Genomic DNA, 21,589 nt, shown 5'->3' on the forward strand with positions numbered 1-21,589 from the left:
TTTTTGAGTCTCACTCTTATTTTCATTCTTCCCAGAATCCTCTTCGGGGGAGACTAGTGGGATGGAAGAGGATTCTTCTTTCCCCTCCTTTTTTGTGCCTCTTTCTGCCTCGGGCCTTCCATCTTCTCCTCCTGATCCTCCTAGTTGTAGCATCCCGGGTGAACCTAGTGAGGCTCCCATTGCACCTATTACCACACTTGATGCTGCAGATGTAACTGAGGACACTAGTAAGCAACAAAAAGATATAAGAATCACCTACAACAGAAGGAAAAGACTCTAACTCATGGCAGCAATCAATCGGACTCGGATCAATCTGCCTCAGCAGCTCCTGGTAATCCTATCACTCATACTTCTGATTTGGATCTCCCTATTGCTCTTCGTAAGTCTACTCGTTCTTGTACTATCCGACACCCCATTGCTGAATTTGTTTCTTACTCACGTTTATCTCCTCGTTATTATTCCTTTGTGCCTGCTCTCTCCTCCGTGCATGTTCCTACTAGGTACTCAGAGGCAGTGTCTGATCCAAGATGGAAAGAGGCTATGAATGAAGAAATGAAAGCCTTAATGAAAGCAAGGACTTAGGAATTAGTGGATCTACCAGAAGGGAAGAGCACTGTGGGATGCAAGTGGGTGTTCACTGTAAAGCATAGGGAGGACGGGTCCATTGAAAGATACAAGGCCAGACTTGTAGCAAAGGGGTTTACTCAAAAGGAAGGAATTGACTACAAAGAGACCTTTGCTCCAGTCGCGAAGCTCAACACAATCCGGGTCTTATTGTCACTAGCTGCAAATTTCTCATGGGAGCTACATCAGTTGGATGTGAAGAACGCTTTTCTAAATGGTCATCTACGTGAAGAGGTATTCATGGATCCTCCACCAGGTTATGGCTTTGATGGGAAAGTATGTAAACTGAGGAAAGCATTATATGGCCTTAAGCAATCTCCTCGGGCTTGGTTTGAGAGACTTTGTGGGGCCATGAAGAGAGTGGGATACACTCAAAGTGGTGCAGATCATACTTTGTTCATAAGGAAACAGAATAGCCGACTTACGGTACTCATCGTCTATGTGGATGATATGGTGATTATAGGGGATGATCTGGATGATCTGGAAGAGATAAAAAAATTAAAGGAGTTCTTGGCTTCTGAGTTTGAGATCAAAGACTTGGGCCATCTGAGATACTTCCTTGGAATTGAAGTTGCTAGGTCACAAGAGGGCATCTATATATGTCAGCGGAAGTATGTCCTTGACCTTCTAGGGGAGACAGGTATGATGGGGTGTAGACCAGCAGATACTCCAATAGAACATAACCATGGTCTACAGGAATCAGTTTGAGAGCACTACCTTGATAAAGAAAGATACCAAAAACTGGTAGGGAAGATATATCTGTCTCTCACTCGACTAGATATTGCTTATGTTGTACATGTTGTCAGCCAGTTCATGCACTCTCCAAAGATTCCTCATATGAGAGCAGTGGAAAGAATTCTTAGGTACTTGAAGACTTGCCCAAGAAAAGAAATTCTGTTCAAAAAACACAATAAAATTGAAATTAAAGCGTATACTGATGCAGATTGGGTTGGCTCTGTTGGCAACAGGAAGTCTACTTATGGGTATTGCACGTTTGTTGGAGGAAATCTGGTCACATGGCGAAGTAAAAAGCAGAATGTGGTTGCTAGATCAAGTGCAGAGGTTGAATATCGAGTGTCCCTTTTTGTTGAACTATTGTGGCTTAGGTCCCTTCTTCTTCTTCTTCTTCTTCGGCTGCTGTGTTCCAACAAACACCTTCGATCCTCCACCTCTCAATTAGGGGTCTTCTATAAATTGACCTAAAACGCTCTAAAAATGTTTTAGCAATCTCATATTGGTCCATGATCTCATTTTCCCCCACCACTAAAGAGGTAATCATGCACTTCCTTCTCTGTCCATTTGCAATGGCATGGAAAAATTTTGTATTTCCATCACCTTCTTTGATCCATCTCTCTCTCTCTTGACTTTTGCTTGCAGCATATTTCCTTTCTCAATAAGGTCTCCCCTAGTTCTTTCTTCGAGTTTCATCTCAGCTCCTATTGATCTTCACCTAAAGTTCCTTCTACCTCTTTGCTATCTATTGCCTCTATCTGAGAAATCAACTCAACTTTCTTCTCCTCCAATCTCCCAAATAGAGGTGTAAACGGATTGAATTCGAATTAAGGCAATATCTGAAATCAAATCCGATTATAAAATTCGATATCCGAAGTAGATTCGATATCCAACGGATATTGAAAATTAATATCTGAATTTGAACCTGATTAAATATTCGAATATTCGATTCGATTCGAATTCAATTAATTAATTATTTTAGATAATTAATAACTATATAAAATAAATATTTTATTGATATAAAGTATATAAATTATTTATATAACTTAATTATTATATATAATTTATATATTATATATAAGAATTAAATAATCGGTCAAATACGGATATTTATCGAATCGAATCAGGTCATATCCGAATTCGAATCCGATTAACTATTTGGTAAGAATAGGATATCCGAATTCGACCGATTAGATATTCGAATTATCCGAGTCCGATTCGATTATATCGAATATCGAATTCGAAATCGGATTTTCGAATACCATTGACACCCCTACTCCCAAACTTCTCCCTATTCCACTCCTTAATCTCCTTTTTTCAACAATTGAAGCTTCTTTAGGAACTTTCGGCCTTCCCACATTGCATGTGCGGCCAAACTATTCCACCAAACCTTGACTTACTCTTTAAAATCCGGGTGAGTGAGCAACATATTTCAAATCTGAATGGAGTTGGACCACCATCACTGATTCTCTCAAACAAACAAATGGGCCAATGGTCTGAGGTGATTCTTGGTAGAGTAGATTTCTCCCAACTAAACCTGGCCAATGCTCTTCCTAGTCAAGTAAAACTAAAAACCTATCAAGCTTGGATAGGATAGGGGCTGTTTGAAGCTTTGACCAAGTATAACAAGATTGCCCTAGGGGAATATCTCTTAGCTTAAAAGCTTCAATAAAGGAGTTGAACTTTCTCATACTCAATGTATTCTTTGCCTACCCCCGGTTGTCTCACTCACAAACCTTACTACATTGAAATCTCCCCCTAAACATCAAGGTCCACCCAGAGTCCCCTAATATCCCCAAGCTCCTCCCACAATTTCTTCCTTTCTTTATATGAGTTTGGCCTATAGACATTCGTAAGAACCCATTCAAATCTGTCTTGCACACCCTTCAACTTAATAGAAACTGAGAATCTGCCTACCAGTTCTTCCAAACATTGGACTACTTCTCTCCACATTGTTATAATGCCCCCCAATGCACCCCAAGAGGGAGCGAAGCTCCAATTAATATTCCTTTCTCCCCACATGCTTTTTATCCACTTCTTGTCTACTTCCTGAATTTTGGATTCTTGAATTAGAACAAAATCCGGTCTCTTGTCCCTCAATACCTCTTTGACTACTCTTTTTGTGGCACTACCTAATCCCCTTACATTCCAACTAATAATCTTCATGATCACACCAAATACTGACCCCAACCCTCATCTAGCCTATAGACCCCCTCTCCTTCTCCCTCCCCTAATGCTGAACTCCTTATCCCCTTCCACATCACTAATGAGTTTCTCAACTTCATTTAGCTTCCTTCTCCTCTTGCCCCCCTTTTCTTTACTTTCTTTTGAGATTCCTTTTCTTTGATTTTTTCCACTTTCAACCCCATTTTATCAGCCCAATCCACCATCGGGTCCTTTTCACTCTGGTCTTCTTGGCTTCTCTTACTGTCTCCCGCCTCCTTTTCTTTCTTCCCCTTAACTAAGACCCTCCCAGCCTCCTCATCACTCTCACCTTCTTGGGATTGAATCCTTTTGGTGGTTTCTTTTTCCCCATCTATACCCATCCCCCTATTAGTCCTTGCTTCTTCCTTAAACTTCAGACTCCTTTCACCCCTAGCCTCAGACACACCCACCCCTCCTTTCACTCTCATTATCTCTCTCGCACCAACTTCATCTCCTAATCCCCTACTCATCTCTCCTTCTTCTAGCAGATTCATGGGCAAACCGTAGCCTTGGATGGGATCTAAAGAGACTATAGGACCAATTACTTCTTGTATCACTAAGTAATTAGTATGTTTTTCATGTAAAGATGTAATATAAATCAAGAAGGCAAATTGTTTGAGAAATGGGGTTCGTGCAAGCAGGTCAGTGGAGAAGATCCATGAAGGTAGAAGCAAAAAACTTTTTGATCGAAGAAATGAGAATCAAGGGGAAGGTAAGTCTGAAGGTAAGGGAAGTAAAAAAGGGTACAATACTGCTGGAAGGATTAGAAGTGGTTGAGTGGCTAAGAGTTTTCATAGCTGGAGCCTGCTCAAAAGGCAAGCAGATATGTAGTTGAATGTAAAAGGAATAGAAAAGGCTCCTTCATAGCTTTGGCTGAATATTTTGGCAAGGGACGAAGGCAACTGGTGTGTCTGCCAGCAGGAGAACAGAGCCAAAGATGGGGGAAGTTGACAGGTTGCTCAAAGAGCATCAAATGAAAAAGAAGCTTTCACAAGGGTGGAGAAGGAATGCCAGAGCAACAGCAGGGTAGAGCAAGAGCCAGTGGTCATGGCAAAACAAAAGGCCAATGCAGAATGGTGGGTGGTCTAGAGAGAAAAGATCAGGACAGTAAGTTTGTGATACAAGCCAAGGAACAGGTCAGTGATTGGAGGAGGGTAGCTGATTTACTGACAACTAGGTTGAAGTTGAAAAGAGTCTTCATAGTAACCCCCTTCGATAACTGTAAAGTCCTCTTAGATCCAGTAGAGAATGAAGTGGAACTTTCAGCTCTCAATATTCAGGATGAGTTCGGATCATTCACAGTCTTCAAATGGAGTCCAACATCTAACTCCAAGGACTTCTTTGTCAAAGATGGTGTGGTGGTGCGTGTAACAGGCCTGCCATTTCATCTATGGAAACAAGAAGTAGCAGAATCTATAGCAGTATTGTGTGGAGGACACTTAGAAGGAGCATTCTGGGATGGTCTTTATTTAGCAGCAATTCTGCTAAGTGGTGTGAAGCCAGAAGATATTCCACGAAAGGTAGAGGTACAAACAGAGGGGAGTTTTGTCTCTGTGTGACTAGCATCCTCCATTGAAGCAGGGCTGTGGAAGGAGGCTCGCATGGAAGGAGGTGAAAAGGAGGAAGAAGAAGCTTTACGTGGATTTATGAGATTGGCTGGTTCAAATGGGAAGGAATGTTTCACTAAAAAGGGCCAACAAATTCTGGGAAGCCAAAAAGTTTAGGGGTAGATGAAAGGTCAAACCCGTAGAGAGCAAGGAAATTTTCTGACAACTGGCAGATCTTATGCACATGGCTTCAGGGGAAAAAGACAAAAATTTCCAAGTGGGTGTAGGGGGAGGGTTGAACCAGCAACCTCAGACTGGTTCAAAAGGGAAGGTTGCTGGTTCGACTTTTAAAACAGGGGGGTGTGACCTTTTAAAAGGTCATGTGGGAGGAAAAGAAGTAGGAAGTGGGCCCATTCAAGTGGATCCGATTCCTGGTGGGCCAGAGAAGACAGCCCAAGTAAAATCGAGTGCTCCATTTAAAAGGTTCGAGCCCAAGGCCCAATCAAGGAAAGATGGGCCAAGGGACTCTTTAAGTACTCATGTGACTGGGAGGAGGGATGAGTTGATGGACGATAATAAGCGTCTATCTTCTTCTACTTCGAATCCCTCCTTTCGGTTGAATGCTTTAGGCACAAGGTCTCAAGCTTCTCAGTCTCGAGGCTCTTTACAGTGGGTCCCCTCCAACACGGCGAACCGTCTCTCACCTGATAGGCGCAACCCAAGATATCTGAAACATAGCGATACTAATAGAACAGAGTTCGAGACTGGTCGAGTGAACAAGACAGCAGTGACGATTCTGGTAGTGATGAAACTGTAAGTTTGGGAAGTGTGACTCTGAAAAGCAACAACGAGCTACTTGAAAAAGAAAGTCTGCATACAGAGCTGCTGTTTATAGAGGAAGAGATCGAAGATGTAGGTTGCGGGAAGACTAGAAATGGTGAAGAAATTGGTCCTAAAGCTGCACAAGCTCCCCTCCCCTCCGCCGAGGGAGCTGACCCTGAGTCTAATGAACTGCAGGATGTTGGTGGAGAGGGACAAAAATCTGCCATGATGGTGGATGTGGGTAATCCAGTGTCAGTAACACAGAGAAAGGAATTCCAAGTGGGTAGGTTGTCAGGAAGTGCACTGTGTCTACTTCACAACATTGTCCAGAAAGGGGAAAGGCCTTTAAACCAAATGAAGCCTGTCAGCAACTCAAATCCAGTGATCCTAATCCTACCCTCGTCCTACCAGGTATGGGTGTCATTTCCTTTTTGGGTACTGATTTGAGTGCTATGCCTGTAACAGATATTCCAGCTTCCCATCCAGGAGGTTTTGATGTAAGAGAGAGGGTGATAGTGGAAGGAGAGGAGGATGGTGGAAGGAAGTAGTAAGGGGGAGGCAGACAGAATCTGGAATTTGATTTGTACAGTGCTGGAGGAACTAGAAAAGAAGGAAGGAGTAATAGAGAGCTGTTGTAACCAAAATGAGTGTGAGCATGGTAAAATTCTATTTCAGACAGTGGCTGGAAAGGATGGAGAGAAGGAAGAGGATGCTTATTGTAACAAGAAGGGGGGAGGAAAAGGAATAAAGAAGAAAAAAAGATCTGAAGTGGAAAGGCTAATCTCAGACATTGAGGGAGATTTAGAATTTAGTGGCAGAGGGGAAAGGGGGAGAACAGATCTAGGCTGTGGATAATATTGCTGGATAATATTGCTGATCCCAAAAGAAGGGGGAGAACAGATCTAGGCTGTGGATCAAACATCTGATTCAGATGAATCCTAAATCCAGCATTCCCATAGTGGATTGTCTAGCCAAGTTCGTAGTGAGGAAAATGGACTTAAATTCTCGCACTTTCTATCTCAAAATAGTTGCTAATTTAGCTCCTTTTTTTTCTATCTCTAAGTTGGGTCAATGTCCCTCTTACTTTGGAATTTGGCCTTGTCATGTTCCTCATTCTCTCCTTATGATCATAAAGAAAATCCTCTTTTTTATCAACCAAAGGCCAAAAAGAAAAGGCCCATAAGATCAAATCGGATGTGAAAAAAAGGAAAGGGATTTTTTCCTTTTGTTCTTTTGATCAAGACAGGGATTAAGAATCAACTAAGAATAGCTTCATTGGAACTTTTATGATCAAATTTCCCTTTGTTATTTAAGAATTTATTGGAACATAACCCAAAGAGATATTTCACTGGTAGGTTAGGCTTTAATTAGAAATCAAACCACTGAAAAAATACAAAAGAAAGCATTGCTTACCATAAATACAGCCAAAGATACACTGCAAGGTGGATGGGAAACTATTAGCAGCCTTAATAGACCTGCAAAATATAGACATCAACCGTGTTCTCAAGGCAGAGTTTGCAGGATTGACCCTAGAATCCGGAGCAATATTTTCAACTCCAATAGTACCTGCATAAAGTTTAAATTAACTATGTATTATGCAAATATTGGGATGTGCCCAGAAAATAATCTGTTAATAGATCCACGATGTGCATTAACAAAAGAAAACTACAAACTATGGCATTCCTTTGTATTCCCATTAAAACTTTAACTAACCAAGTCAAAATATTCATGAATCATTCTTCAAGAAAATAACAGAGATAGTTTAAACTAGAAGATGGAAACAGATACCATTAAATAGCAAAAAAAGCCTGCTTATAAGCTCTGGATCATCTAAATTTGCACCAGATGCCTTCTTCCTCACAAGCTCCTCACCTCTCTTAACTATTGCCTCTTGACTTGAACAAAGCAGCAACAAAAGAAAACATTAGTATATAAAGATAATGATATAAAAAGGAACTTGGAACATTTAAAGTATAATAAAATAGGCTTATGAAGTAAAACACTTACCTGTCTGAACAAGCAACCACGTAGAGAGGATACACAACTTCTGGAGCCAGCTCCATAGCCTGAATCACATTCAAAATCCCTAACTGTAGACAAGAAATTGCAGAAAATAAAGGCCTGCTAACAATAAATTTTGGATATAAAAATGTGTTCCAGAGATTGAAAGAGCAGCCCTCTATTACTCTAGTACTGATTTCACCTTTCTCATTAATAGAGTTTCGCCTCTTAACTGCTGCTTCCCAGTAATACGGTCTGACTGAGCAATTGATAACCCTGCTGGACTCCCGGTGCTGCAAAGAAAGCATGACCTATATTAGCAAATTGTGACAAAAAATCATCTGAATTTACAGTTGCAAATCTGGATTCTGGAAACAGACCCTTGAGGTGGTGGTTGAAACAAAATTGTTTGAAGACAAAATTCCAAAAACAACTGGCCATCTTGACTGTTGTTCATTAATCTATACTTGGCAGCAACTTGATCATCAATTCCATTGGCATGACATTCACCAATCACCTAAAACAGATAAAGGACAACCAAAATAGAACATTTGTAAAAACAACCACAGTTCGGGTGAACAAAAAGAAAATACAAGAACACCAACAACATAATATTGAGAACCATGAAAAATAATAAATAATAAATAACCATTGGCCTGTCCTTTGTCATGATTGCAACATGAAAAATACATATTTTCCAATTGTTATGAAGATGTAGTTGACTACATCTTCTTGCATTTAAAGATGGCTATACATGAATCATTTACATAATTATCAGATTAACCCCAAGTAAAAGGGATTGGCCGCATGAACCTTGCTACTCCAATAGTGGGTGGAATGCAAACCAAGCCACCTGTACCACTAATAGATCTGTTAGGAAGGGAATCCAGAAGATCCATGCTTATTCCTTAAAGACATTGTCAATAGATTGGATAATGGTAGGACCATAGGCATTAGTTAACACCCATGCCCCACCCATCTTCTTTTATTTTATGAATAACTGAATTTCATTAGATTAATAAAAAATAATTACAGGATTGGGAGAGGTAAACTGTCTTACCTCTCCACAACAACTATGCAATTACAAAAGATCCCAAAACAAATGATTCCTTCCCACCCCTTGCTTAGCTAAAACATCAGCAAAGGCATTTGCAGTCCTTTTAACCCAGCTGAATTGCACTTCCATATCTTTTGTCAGCCATTTGAATATCTTTTTCTCATTGTTGTTGTAGAGATAATGGGCCGAATGGACCTTAGTTTCTTTGTTTTTCTTTAAGTTATGTTTATGACTTGTGTTAGTAGGTAGTGGACCTTAGTTTTGGGCCTGTTTTATCTTTTTTTATTGTTGTCCTTAGTGATGGACACCCTACTAAGGGCGCTCATGTAATTGTCCTTATTTTTACAACAAAAGAATAAAAGAGATCATTGGGGACTGAAAAGAGGTTTAGAACTACTCTCTCTTCTTCTTCCTTTTCTTCCATCTTCTTCCTCCATCACTTCTCTCTCTTCAATCTCCTTTTCTCCTGTTTCTTTTTCTTTTAATTCAGATTATTGCAGATGTGATTTACAACTTGGTATTAGAGCAGGCTCTCACATTCTTTTCTTTCTTCTCTGTTTGCCCATATACAGTGTGTATGGAGAATTGATCAGCTGATTAAGGAGCAGCTTATGTGTAGCCCAACTGGGAGGGTTGTTTGAGAGCTTTTTGTGAAGTTTTTCATCCGCAGTTGAAGCCCAAGGCAGGTTCTTGGAGTTTTTTCCCCAAAAATCCTAAACAACTGGGGAAAGCTAGTTACAGGTCCTAGAGACACTTTGAAGCTAGCTCTTGGGAATCAAAGGGTAGCCTTTTGATTTTCATTAAGGGCGATTTGAGTTGGACAGGGTTCTGGAACCTCTGGTAGGAGCGGTTGAACTTTCTCCTCTTCTCCCATTCGGGCGGGTCCTGTGAAACTTTAGATTTGGTTGTTTGAAGAGTAGTTTTTTGCTTGGGATAGCAATTCTAGCTTAGTTGAGACTTATTTTGATCCTCATTTCACTCAATGGAGCAAACTGGAGGAGAAACCAAATATCCCACTGATTCCAGGTTTGGACATGAAGGGTCAATGGAGAATCTTTTGGGAGCAATAACCACTATGAAGCATGGTTTAAAATGTCCCTAATTTCCCTACTATTTCCACTACATATTCCCATTTCCATGGGTAGCAACACGAAATTTAACTAGAATCGACATATTCCCTAATGAATACTACTAGCACTATGTGGAGTAGAAGAGATAGTTTCCATGACATACACATTCCCTAGTGAACGCTACCATCACTATATGGAGTAAAAGAGAGTATTATAACATAAGTTGGTGATAATATTGTAGACGTGTGAAGTAACAATGTTATTAACTTATTTGGTTGATTTATTACAACCATATACATTTTCTGTGAGTTTAAATTTTGTTTTAACTCATTCTATCATGAAGCTTTGAATCTTAAGGTTTACAAGGCAACTTCTTAACGTACTCTTTTGTCTATAACCTTAGTTTCTTAGCTTTGGCTAGTGATTTGGAATAAGATAATAATTTAAAAGGGTGTGACTATGCTTCTTTCACCATTTCATAAAACATCATTCTATATTTTGCATACTTACAATGTTTCCACTATGCCTATAATTTTTACAATATTTCCGACATGCTTCTTATATTTAGACGACCGACATTTCCACCAACACCAACATTTTAAACCTTGCAATGAAGTTGGATATGACCCATTATTTAGCTTGGTCTCAGTCTATTAAGATACATGTGTGTAGTAAAGGGAAATGGGGTTACATCACCAGGAGCAAGAAGAAAACCAAGGGAGGATGACCCTACCTATGAGAGGTGGATGCAGGAGAATTACACAGTAGTGGGTTGATTAGTGAATTCTATGCGACCACATATTTTCCAGCACTACTTGTAGACGGAAACTACAAAGGAGGGGTGGGATAGTGTCACGTTGACCTATTCCCAAAAATTGAATGTTGACTGGGCTTACAAATTGAAGAATGATGTTAACAATCTAAGACAGGGGGAAGCACTTAGCCGTTTACTTCTCCATGCTAAAATCCCTTTGGCAGGAGATTGATTTGATGGAGACTATGGTTGGGCTTTCGCTAGGAGATTGATTTGATGGAGACTATGCTAAAATCCCTTTGGAATTTGTATGACTTGAAGACAATCCATACCTTGGGAGGAGGAAGACACAATAGGAGTTGTTGAAATAGCCTGAACCCCCATAGTTGGGCTTTCGCTAGGAATAGGAACCTAGAAACTGAAACCTTGAATGAATACCAAGGAAAGAGGGCAATTCGTAGCCCTGCTCAGAGGAACCGGATTGCCATCACACGACCTATGGACACCCATTCCCTAGTCTTTACAAGGTACTGTTTCTCTCCTATCCCTGTTTCAATATTCTCCTCACCTGAATCAGCTGCCATTCTTTCCAAGTCCTTGCAAGCTCAAATCGACATTCCTGGAGATGTGCAAAACTCTTCATCAAACAGTAGTTTCAATCCTAGGTCTTCTTCCTTCCCAATCCTTCATCCACACTTACCCAACCTGAATCTTAGCCTTCTCCTTTCTTCCTGCAATTAGACATTGGATTGGGTTTGTCAGGGCTAGTAGAGTAAGATACTAATCTTGGCTGCCATGCTAAAACCAAATCAGATTTTGTTCTTTCTTTCGAATCAGTCACAAACCCTTTTGGGAAGGAAGAAGATAGACCATAACAGTAATCCATTATATGAGGACAATATAATAGAATATACTTTACTTTTTCTCAAAAGAAAATACATGAATCAATGCTGCCTATTTTCCCTTATTTTGCTGCCAATCAATGCTGCCCTAAGCGCCCTTAGTACACTCATGGGTTCCCATATATGAGGACAAGATAACAAAAAACATTTCTCCAGCCACCAATTTTCCCAGCTCCCTCAATACACTCATGGTTGTAGCAGGAACACCTAGAAGATAGGCCTACAAGGATAAACTGACTTGATGAGCACAATATGGATGGATGGAATACATAGCATGGCCCTCATTTGCCACATCAATCAGAAAGTAGCCAAGGTTAAAAACTAACACAGAAGCAGAGAAGCCCCAAATAACTCTAAAGGGGGGAAGATAACTACTTTAACATGTTGGGTCATGGGAGTTTATGAGAACAGAGCTTCTCTCACTATCACTCTCTATGGGCTTTGAGTGTTTTGTCATTAAGGAAGACTCCAAAATCATATTGACCAGACAAGGGAGTCAGAGATTCAGATATCAGATCAGAGAGGTATGGTCTCTAAGTGCCAAGCAAAACCCATCCAACATCTACCAGTTTGATAGTTGACAGCCTAGCTGGAGAGAGCAACAAATGCTATGTCATGCACTGAGGCCATCACTTGCCAAGCTGCCCTTGAAGCTCTTTGATGCCCACAGGGCTTTACTCATTTTCATAGTCAATATCAATACATGCTTTTTGTTGCCAATCAAAAAAGAATGTCCATGTAAAGTAGTTAACATGTAAAATACCTTTGCAACGATCCTCAAAATTATATCTTGGTGTTGTGGAGGAAACTTTGAAACATTACCTATGAGATCAGGTGCAATATTTGCTTTATCCTGTGAAAGAAGAATGGAGAATTAACACTAATTCCAGAGATGTTCTAATGGCAAACAACATTCCAAATCAAAGTAAAAAAAAAAAATCTCAATTACTGACTCAAAAAAGTTTACAAAAAAAAGGAAAATGGGGAAGAAAAGGCAAACAGACCTCTACACATAAGCGTTCAAATGCCATTTCAATGTATACAATAGAAAAGTTCTTGACCATTGGAGCTGCATCGGCTTCTCTGTATATCTTCCATAACTCTGAGAAGGGCAACCCAATCTCTGGCTGGTTTTTCACCCGCTTGTTTACATGAGTCAAGATCTCCATGACCTATAATGAAAAGACAAGAAAAAGATGAAATGGGCATCTCAAGACCCCAAAACCTCATACACATGCCAAAGTCCCAAATATACATGTTAAGAGATTAGTTATTATGCTGTTTTGTGTTATTCCATTCTTCCTTAAACCAGGGTGATGTAGCTGTCAGTCTTAAATGAGGTATATAAGTCTTTAGCTTAGTACTTAAATGAGGGTGATGTAGCTGTTTTGTGTTATTCCATTCTTCCTTAAACCAGGGTATATAAGTCTTTAGCTTAGTACTTAAATGAGGTAGATTGGGATATACAACATGTACTTAAACAAGGGTGATGTAGCTGTGAGTCGGATCTAACAAGGATCGCCTCATAGACCGATCTCAGAATTGACGGTGCAGCAAAGCAACATAAACCCATCTGAGCCGAGGAGCTGCAATGTGGCACCCTTCAAACTCTCAAGTGTAACCAGCAAGTCAGTGTTGGGGAATGTCACGTGTCTTGGGCATGGGGGGACACGTGGCAAACACCAGCGAGCTCTAGACTAATTGCCAGAGTCAGAGCAATGGCTCTGAACATCCTCGTCCCTCATATAATAGGGCATGCAGCCCACATCAAGGAATGGCTCGGATGGTGGACGACCCAAGACGCTGACATGTGTTCCATGAACAAGGAGCACACTAGTTCTTTGGACACCTATATAAGGGCACACCCCCTAAGGTAAGAGCTTCTTCACCCTCTGGCAATCTTAACTCTCGAGCATCCTAGCATTCTTGCTCTCTTCAATTCATATGGCTAGCTCAGCTCATCCAGAACAGCTTGGCCTAGCCCTGACTTGACCATCAGAGTGTTCCTCCTTGGGGATCCATCTCAGGGCCTCTGACTACTTGCGCTCGCAAATCGCCGAATCCAGCTCAGCTTGTCTAACTCACCAACTTGATTATTTTCCACTCATCCACCTCAGCTCAGACAGCATCAAAGGGCATCCTTATAATTTTATTTTCAGTTATAGAAATATCTATATATAACAACCTGGCCAACTGGAGACGTATGTTTTTCTCTGTCGATACCCTTCTCTCATTCTCTTTCTACTCTGTCGATACCCTTCTTATTCTATTCCTTTCCTGATTCATCTGCTATCTATCTCTCTTGTTTTCTAGTTCTCTACAAAGTCCTAAGAACCAGATTAGATCCAACCATGGTTCGAAGTATCTATACATATCGTATTCTCTGGAGTCTGTATGTGCCCAAACCATCTTAGTCTACTTTTCCTCATTTTATCACCTATGGGAGATACTCCTAGGTTCCTTCAAATAAACTCACTTCTAGTTTTATCCCTTCTACTTTCCCTAATCATCAATTTCAACATTTGCATTTCTGCCACATTCTTTTTTTCTTTTATTTTTGACATGTTTCTTGGCTGCCCAACACTCTACCCCACACAACATTGTTGGCTTTTTAACTGATTTATTAAATTTTCCTTTCAGCCTAAGTGGTATTCCTCTATAACATTAGACTTCAGATGCACCCCCTCCATTTTGTTCATCTTGCTCTAGTCATATGGTTGATATCCTTAATCTCTCCCTTGTTGTGGATTACCAAACCAAGGTAACTGAAAAGGTCACGTTGGGATATTTCCTAGTCTCCCACTCTCCCCTCTCCAATCCTAAGTATACCACAACTTCCACTCCTACTATTTTAATTTACATTCTATTTTAGTCCTACTTCTTTTCAAACATATTTGTCCATGAATCTAATTTTGCATTTAATCCTTCTTTAGTTTCATCAATTAATGCTACATCATCAGCAAACAACATGCAACATGTGGCCTCCTCCTGAATATGTATAGTCAATTCATTAATGATTAATGCAAATAAATACAGGCTAAGTGTTGAGCCTTGGGGAAGTCCCATTAATAAGACAAAACTCATGATGTCTCTCCACAGGTGTTCCAACATTGTTGCCCTTTATACACGTCCTTAATCAAGTCCATATAATATTCAGCACTTTTTTTCCCAAAACCCACTATATATCTCTCTGGGGACTTGACCATATACTTTCTTTGGATCAATAAATAGCAATGTGAAGATCTCTCCTCTTCTCTCTAAACCTTTCCATCAATCATCTCAATAAAAATATTGCTTCTATGCTTGACCTCTCTAGCATAAAACCAAATTGGTTTTCTGATACACGTCTTTTATGTAACCTCTGCCCAGTTACTCTCTCCCAAATTTTCATAGTATGGCTCATGATTTTGATCCCATGATAATTATTACAACTTTATAAATCATCTTTAGCATTTTCTTTGTTTTCATTATCTTATTAAATAGTTTAAATATAAGAACCAACTTTTATGGTAATGATATCTATTATTACTTCAGGCAGTCCGGTGTTGCTGAGAAATACTTTGTCATTCCTTTCCTCCCATTTGCCTATAGAGTTGCTGACTTTACATATCCTTTCCTCCTATGGGAGAAGGCTGACAAGAGAAAGCATCAAGGGGTTGAAGATTAAAAGGAAAAAATTGTTGAAGATTAAAAAGGAAAACTGAGAGTCGGGTCAGGGAGATTTCGAGAGGGGACAAAGGAAGTAAGAAGAAGATCAAAACAGTTGAAGAGGAGCTGCTCGCTGGTTCCACCCAACCATTCCGATTCCGATTCCAGACCCCTATTCCCATGAGCCAAATGGAGGGAATGGCTATTCCACCAGGAAGGGGAATCACATTTTTTTTTTTTTGATCAATAACATCAATTTCATTAAATTAAGAGAATAGAGGGAAAGGAATACAAAGGGAGATAAAATAACTTAGCTCCCCAAAAATCAGAAAACTCAGGGAAAGCAAAGAAAATTAAAAACTAGCCCAGAAAACAGCCTCCCTATTCACTCCTTGCTTGGCCAACCCATCCGCAAATGAGTTGGCACTCCTCTTCACCCAGCTGTACTGAATCTCTATGTCCCTACCCAGCCATAAGAACTGTTTTTTCTCATTGTTAAAGTTCCACAAACCACTGTCCTCTGTCTTCAACCAATTAACCACCACCTTCAAGTCACCTTCCAGAATCAAACGGCTAATATTTAGATCTTTTGCTCTTCGAATTCCTTCAAGCGCTGCAAGGATCTCAGCCCTAAGAGAGTCACCTTCTCCAATAGGGCCAAAGAATAAAGCAGTAACAATCCCTTCCTCATTCCTGAAGACTCCTCCAATCCCAGAGGGCCCTGGATTCCTTACACTGCTGCCATCAAAATTCAGCTTTAAAAAGCCCAAGGGGGGAGGGGACCAGAACGGACAAAGAGTCCTCTTGCATCTTGCAGTGAAAGCAACCTCTTTCCAGTTTCTTAGCAAGTCATCCATAGGACAATCTGAAAACAACTCCAAAGATTTTAGCCAGTGGACCGCTCTTATAAGGATTCGATCTAACAAATCTTCCAAAGTTTTTTCCTTGTCAGAAAATATATGTGAGTTTCTTTCTTCCCACAAAGACCAGCAAACCGCTGCCCTAATACACCTCCACATAGTCTTCCCTCGCTTCTTAGGCCAACTGAAAAAAGATGGAGAAAACAAACCTTGGACAGTCTCCGGAGGATACCAAGAACACCCAAAACGGGAGAAAACCCACTCCCAAACAGATTTAGCAACCTTACAAGAGACCATGAGGTGGTAGTCAGATTCCCCATCAGCTTTACAAAGAGCACATCTATTAGGAAGTAGACAATAGTTGGGTCTCTTTCTTTGGAGTAAGTCTAAAGTGTTGATTCTTTCCAGGAAAATTTCCCAACAAAAAAACCCCACCAGAGGAGGAATAGGTCTGCTCCAAATTTCCTTAACTGGAAAGGACAACCCCAGGGGGGTAGGAGGCTGAGTTAAAGTTTCAAAGAAAGAAGCACAAGAAAAGGTACCAGAGCTAGAAAGGGTCTAAAATCTGGTGTCTTCCTTAGCAGGGTTTAGGAAGACACCCTCAAGGGAGGCTAGCAGAGCTACCAGGCTATCCAAGTCCGTATCCCTAATTGCCCTACGCAGGCCAAGGTTCCAACCAAAGCCCGAAGTGGAAGCTGAAGGGACTAAGAAAGAAGAAATGGGTTCATTTTTCAAGTCTGAAAGAGCATACAAGGAAGGAAACTTGTCTTTCAGAGGAGAATCCCCGACCCAAAGATGTTCCCAGAAAATTATTCGCTTACCAAAGTTTAGACCATACCTGATCCAAGGGGAGAAAACTGGAAGCAGATTGTGGATGGATTTCCAAGGAGAATCAGTTGAAGCCCTTGCCAAGATTCCAGGATCCCAGCCATTGTCTTCCAGCCCATGAATGCTAGCCACAATCTTAGTCCACAATTTATCCCTTTCCAAAGAGAACCTCCACAACCACTTCCCCAGAAGAGCCATGTTCCTTTTCTTGAAATTACCAATCCCTAGACCTCCTAATGTTTTACACCTAGAGACCACCTCCCAATTCACCCTATGATCTCTCTTCTCCTCTCCAGGCTCCCAGAGAAAGTTCCTTATTAATTTTTCCAAATGATTTGAAACCTTTGAGGGGATCTTAAACACTGACAGAAAGTAAACAGGAAGGTTAGCTAGGGTAGATCTAATGAGAGAGACTCTTCCACCTAAAGAAAGATAACTCCTCTTCCAGGCCGCTAGCCTCTTCTCAAACCTCTCCACTACCGGAGCCCAAAAGCTGACACTCTTAGGATTATCTCCTAAAGGGAGGCCCAAGTAAGTCAGGGGCCAATCCGTAATAGCACAACCTAGCTCATCTGCAGATTCCCTTAGGTCTCTTTCGTTAACATTCACTCCCGCCACACAACTCTTGTCGAAGTTTACCTTGAGGTTAGATATCTGCTCAAAAAGTTGTATTGTCAACTTTAGATTCCGGATCCAACTGAGGTTCCCTCCTTCACAGAAAAGGATAGTATCATCTGCAAACTGTAGAAGAGTTTAAGGGAACCTCCTCCCTTCCTACTCTCCACCCTCTTATCAGATTCCTCGAGTTTGCTCTATGGATCAAACGCCCAAACACATCAACAATAAGGGTGAAAAGAAAAGGGGAAAGAGGATCTCCTTGTCTTAGACCTCTCAACGCCGGAAAGAAGTCAACCACAGTCCCGTTCACCAGGATAGAATAATGGCAAGTCCTAACACAGCCCCAGATCCACTTGCTCCACCTATCACCAAAACCAAAACTCCTCAACACCTCCATCAAGAATGACCAATCAACCAAGTCGAAAGCCTTCTCCAGATCCAATTTGCAGACCACTCCCTTCTTCTTTGACTTTCTAAAGCTCTCCAAGCTCTCATTTGCAATGAGGATCTGATCGGTGATCCGTCTTCCCTCCACAAAAGCACTTTGGTTGGGTGCAATAATAGAGGGGAGCACCTTCTTTATCCTGAGAGATAGCACCTTAGCAATGATTTTGTACAAGCTAGTCACCAGACTAATAGGTCTAAAATCTTTTGGTTGAGAGGCATCTTTCTTCTTTGGGACTAAGGCAATGAAAGTTGAGTTCAATCCGGGGTTTATTACACCCCTCCTGTGGAACTCCTCAAAGACCGAAGCAAGATCATTCTCCAAGATATCCCAACAATCCTGGTAAAAGGCCATTGTGAACCCATCTGGACCCGGAGCTTTTGTCCTATCCATAAAGAAAACTGCTTCCTTTACCTCCTCCATATCGAATCTTTTTTCTAGCCACTCTCTCTTCTCTGCACTTAGAGTCGGCCAATCCAAACCCTCCAACCACACTCTCTCATTCATAGGCCTTCTAAAAATAGATTTGAAGTGATTTACTAGGGCCTCTGCAATTTCAGTCGGGTGAGACAAAACTGTTCCATCAACTTCCAAGTTAGAGATGTAATTCTTCTTTCTCCTTCCATTTGCCACTGAATGGAAAAACTCCGTGTTTCTGTCTCCCTCCCTTAGCCACTTACACCTAGATTTTTGCCTCCAACTGATTTCCTCCTTGATCAGGATGTCCCCAACTTCCTCCTTAAAACCCATCTCAACTTCCTTTCTTCCTCTCCAAAGGGGCCTCTCTCTTCCTTCAGCTCCAAATCCTCAATTTGCTCCACCAGAACTTGCTTTGTCTCTTCTAATCTTCCAAATTCCAGCCTATTCCACTCCTTTAATTGAGATTTTAGGTATTGGAGTTTCTTGTGGAACCTCATTCCCTCCCAATCAACTACCGGATTCGCTTGCTCCCACCACTCTGATTTTCTCAGTGAAACCCGGATGAGACAACCACATATTTTCAAACTTGAAAGGGGTAGGCCCTACTCCTCTTAATTCCTCCTTGACCAAAACTATTGGCCAGTGGTCTGAAGTGAGTCTAGGGAGAGCCCTAGAAGTAAGGTTGCCCCAATGATCCTCCCAATCTGTTGAGAACAAAAATTTGTCCAACTTAGAGCAAATTGGCTGAGATTGAAGGTTGGACCAAGTGAAGTTATTATTTAGGAAAGGAAGTTCTTTGAGATTAAAAGAGTCCACAAATTGGTTGAACTTCCTCATACTTGTTGTCACTCTCTGCCTGGGGTTGTTGGTTTCCTCCATAAATCTCACTACATTAAAGTCCCCTCCCGCACACCAGGGTCCATCCCAAAGGCCTCTAATGTCACTCAATTCTTCCCATAATTTCTCCCTTTGCCTATAGTCATTGGGGCCATACACATTTGTTAGTACCCATTCATACCCATCGGCCACCTGTTTGAACTTCAGGGAGACAGAGTGGTCTCCAATTAGCTCCTCCACACCTAAGAGAATCTCTTCTTTCCACAGGGTCACAATCCCTCCCGAGGAACCCCACGAAGGAGCAGCCACCCACTTAATACCTCTAGAACTCCACACACTCCTTGCCCAGCTGCAATCAAAATCCATTCTTTTGGACTCCTGAAGCATAACCACATCCGGATTGAACTTCTTAATTACCTCTTTGATTGTTACTCTCTTCCTAAAGCTGCCCAACCCCCTCACATTCCAACTTAGGATTCTCATTGAAAACTAAAGGCTTTAACCCTAAGTCCTCCAAGAACTATTTAGACCATTTTCTTTTAATCCCTTTCACTTCGAACTTCTTGTCCCCCTCAATATCTTTTTTTAATCTCTCCACTTCACTCAGCCTTCTAAACTTCATCTTGCTGTCCTCTTTATTTTGCATGTAGGCTTTTAGGTCATTCGGGTTCTTCAGCTTGCACCCCAACTTTTTTCACAAACTCTGCAACTGACTCTTCCCCAAAAGTTTCCTCTTTCCCTAAAGAAGCACTCTCCTCACTCCTAGGAAGCTTCTTGTTCCTTCTCACTTTACCTCCAACCACAACCCTGTCTGTCCCCTCCAGGCTCCCTCTCTGCAAATCCTTCCTTTCCACTTCACCCAATGTTATGGGCCCGAGCGTAGGATCGCGTCACGGGTCGTTCCACGGCAGGAACCCCTGATCTTCCCTTGCCTTTGGCCTTGCGCACAGACCCTATTTTGCCTATCTAGTGGGTGATTTGTCCAAGAGACCACCCGAACTCTCCCTTGGGGTGATTTGTCCAAGAGACCACCCAAACTCTCCTCACTCTTTTCTTGGCTGGAAACTGAATGCTTTATTTCAATTCGTAGCTCCTTAAATAGGAGATTACAGAAGGGAATTCCTAATTAAACTCAAACTCCAATTTGAACTCAAACTCCTAATTACCTATTCCTAATGGTAACTCACTCTTACTTAAGATAAAGATAAAGATGAGATTAAGATAAAGCTAAGGGATAAGGGATAAGATAAGCTGGTGGCGAGTTGGCATATTCAGATAAGGATGGGCCCACCCCTATGAGCTGTCGCGTGGGCCCCGCCCTGCTGCTGCTACCGGGTGCATGCGCGGCTCATGGTTCCCTGCCGCGCGTGCGGGCGCGCAGTGTTGCTGCAGCGCAGTGCAGGCGCGCGGCTTATGGTATCGCTGCCTTGCGGCGCCGGCGTGTGCGCGGTGCGTGCTGCCGTGCAGTGCGCGCTGCTGCCTGGCGGTGCGTGTCGCGCGCCATGGTGCCGCTGCCGTGTGGTGTCGGCGTGTGCGTGCAGCGCCCTGTCGGGCGGTATGTGCCGCGTGCTGCCAGCCTGCTATGCGGCGCTGCCGGGCGGTGCGTGCCGCTAGGCGGCCCGCTGTGTGAGCTGCTGCCTATGGCTGTGCCGCCGTGCGTTGCCAGGTGGTGTGTTCATAACATCACACCCCTCCCGGACTACGAGCTTGTCCCCAAGCTCGAATTGGGTGTCGAAACACCCTCAAGGGAATCCTGGGTGGCTTTGCCCTCCTGGATCGGGTTCCCATGGAGGGGGTTCATCCTCATCTTCCTCTTGTTTCACCAGGAGGCAGAAAAATCTCTTGCACCTGTGCCCTGCCGAGTAGGGTTCATCGCAATTAAAACATTGCCCCCTCGCCCTGCGTTCTGCCATCTCAGCCCTTGACAAGTGCTTGATAGGAGGTGTACCGCCGTTGCTCCCCACACTGGATGTTGATATGGAATTGGTGCTCGTCTGTGGCTTCCGTTCTGGGCTGGCTGCTGGATATGAGGCCATCCCGAGTGGTTCCCTGTTGTCTCCTAGTGAAAACCCTCCTCCAGTAGGCTTCGGGTTAGTCCAAGCCACTGCTGGGCATCCCATGCTGAACGGCCCTCGACTGATCTGCAGTTTGCGTTCGAAGGCTCGGGCTAAATTCATTGCTGTGACCAGGTTAGGCGGGCTCTGCATCTCTACATCAAC

The 21,589-nt window shown here is 42.1% G+C and overlaps 1 protein-coding gene across 4 annotated transcripts in view; it reads right to left on the minus strand.

The window, feature by feature from the left end:
* Positions 1–21,589, minus strand: part of LOC104607842 (ARM repeat superfamily protein) — a 117,141-nt gene that overhangs the window by 91,021 nt on the left and 4,531 nt on the right. For 3 of the 4 annotated variants that reach the window (XR_016078622.1, XM_010273590.3, XM_010273589.3), the window contains exons 2-8: positions 12,719–12,886; positions 12,478–12,567; positions 8,312–8,448; positions 8,134–8,224; positions 7,938–8,020; positions 7,719–7,825; positions 7,344–7,496 (exon numbers count right to left, since the gene is read on the minus strand). Coding sequence is in view for 3 of the 4 variants with exons in the window: in XM_010273590.3 (XP_010271892.1) it covers positions 7,344–7,496; positions 7,719–7,825; positions 7,938–8,020; positions 8,134–8,224; positions 8,312–8,448; positions 12,478–12,567; positions 12,719–12,886 (829 nt within the window). In the remaining variant the exon portion in view is untranslated. Of the gene's footprint in view, positions 1–7,343; positions 7,497–7,718; positions 7,826–7,937; positions 8,021–8,133; positions 8,225–8,311; positions 8,449–12,477; positions 12,568–12,718; positions 12,887–21,589 lie in introns of those variants that run through there. The other variant, XM_010273591.3, reaches the window with a different exon arrangement.

This window comes from Nelumbo nucifera, chromosome 7 (genome assembly GCF_055504915.1).
Source record: "Nelumbo nucifera cultivar China Antique chromosome 7, China Antique-T2T, whole genome shotgun sequence".
NCBI lineage: Eukaryota > Viridiplantae > Streptophyta > Magnoliopsida > Proteales > Nelumbonaceae > Nelumbo > Nelumbo nucifera.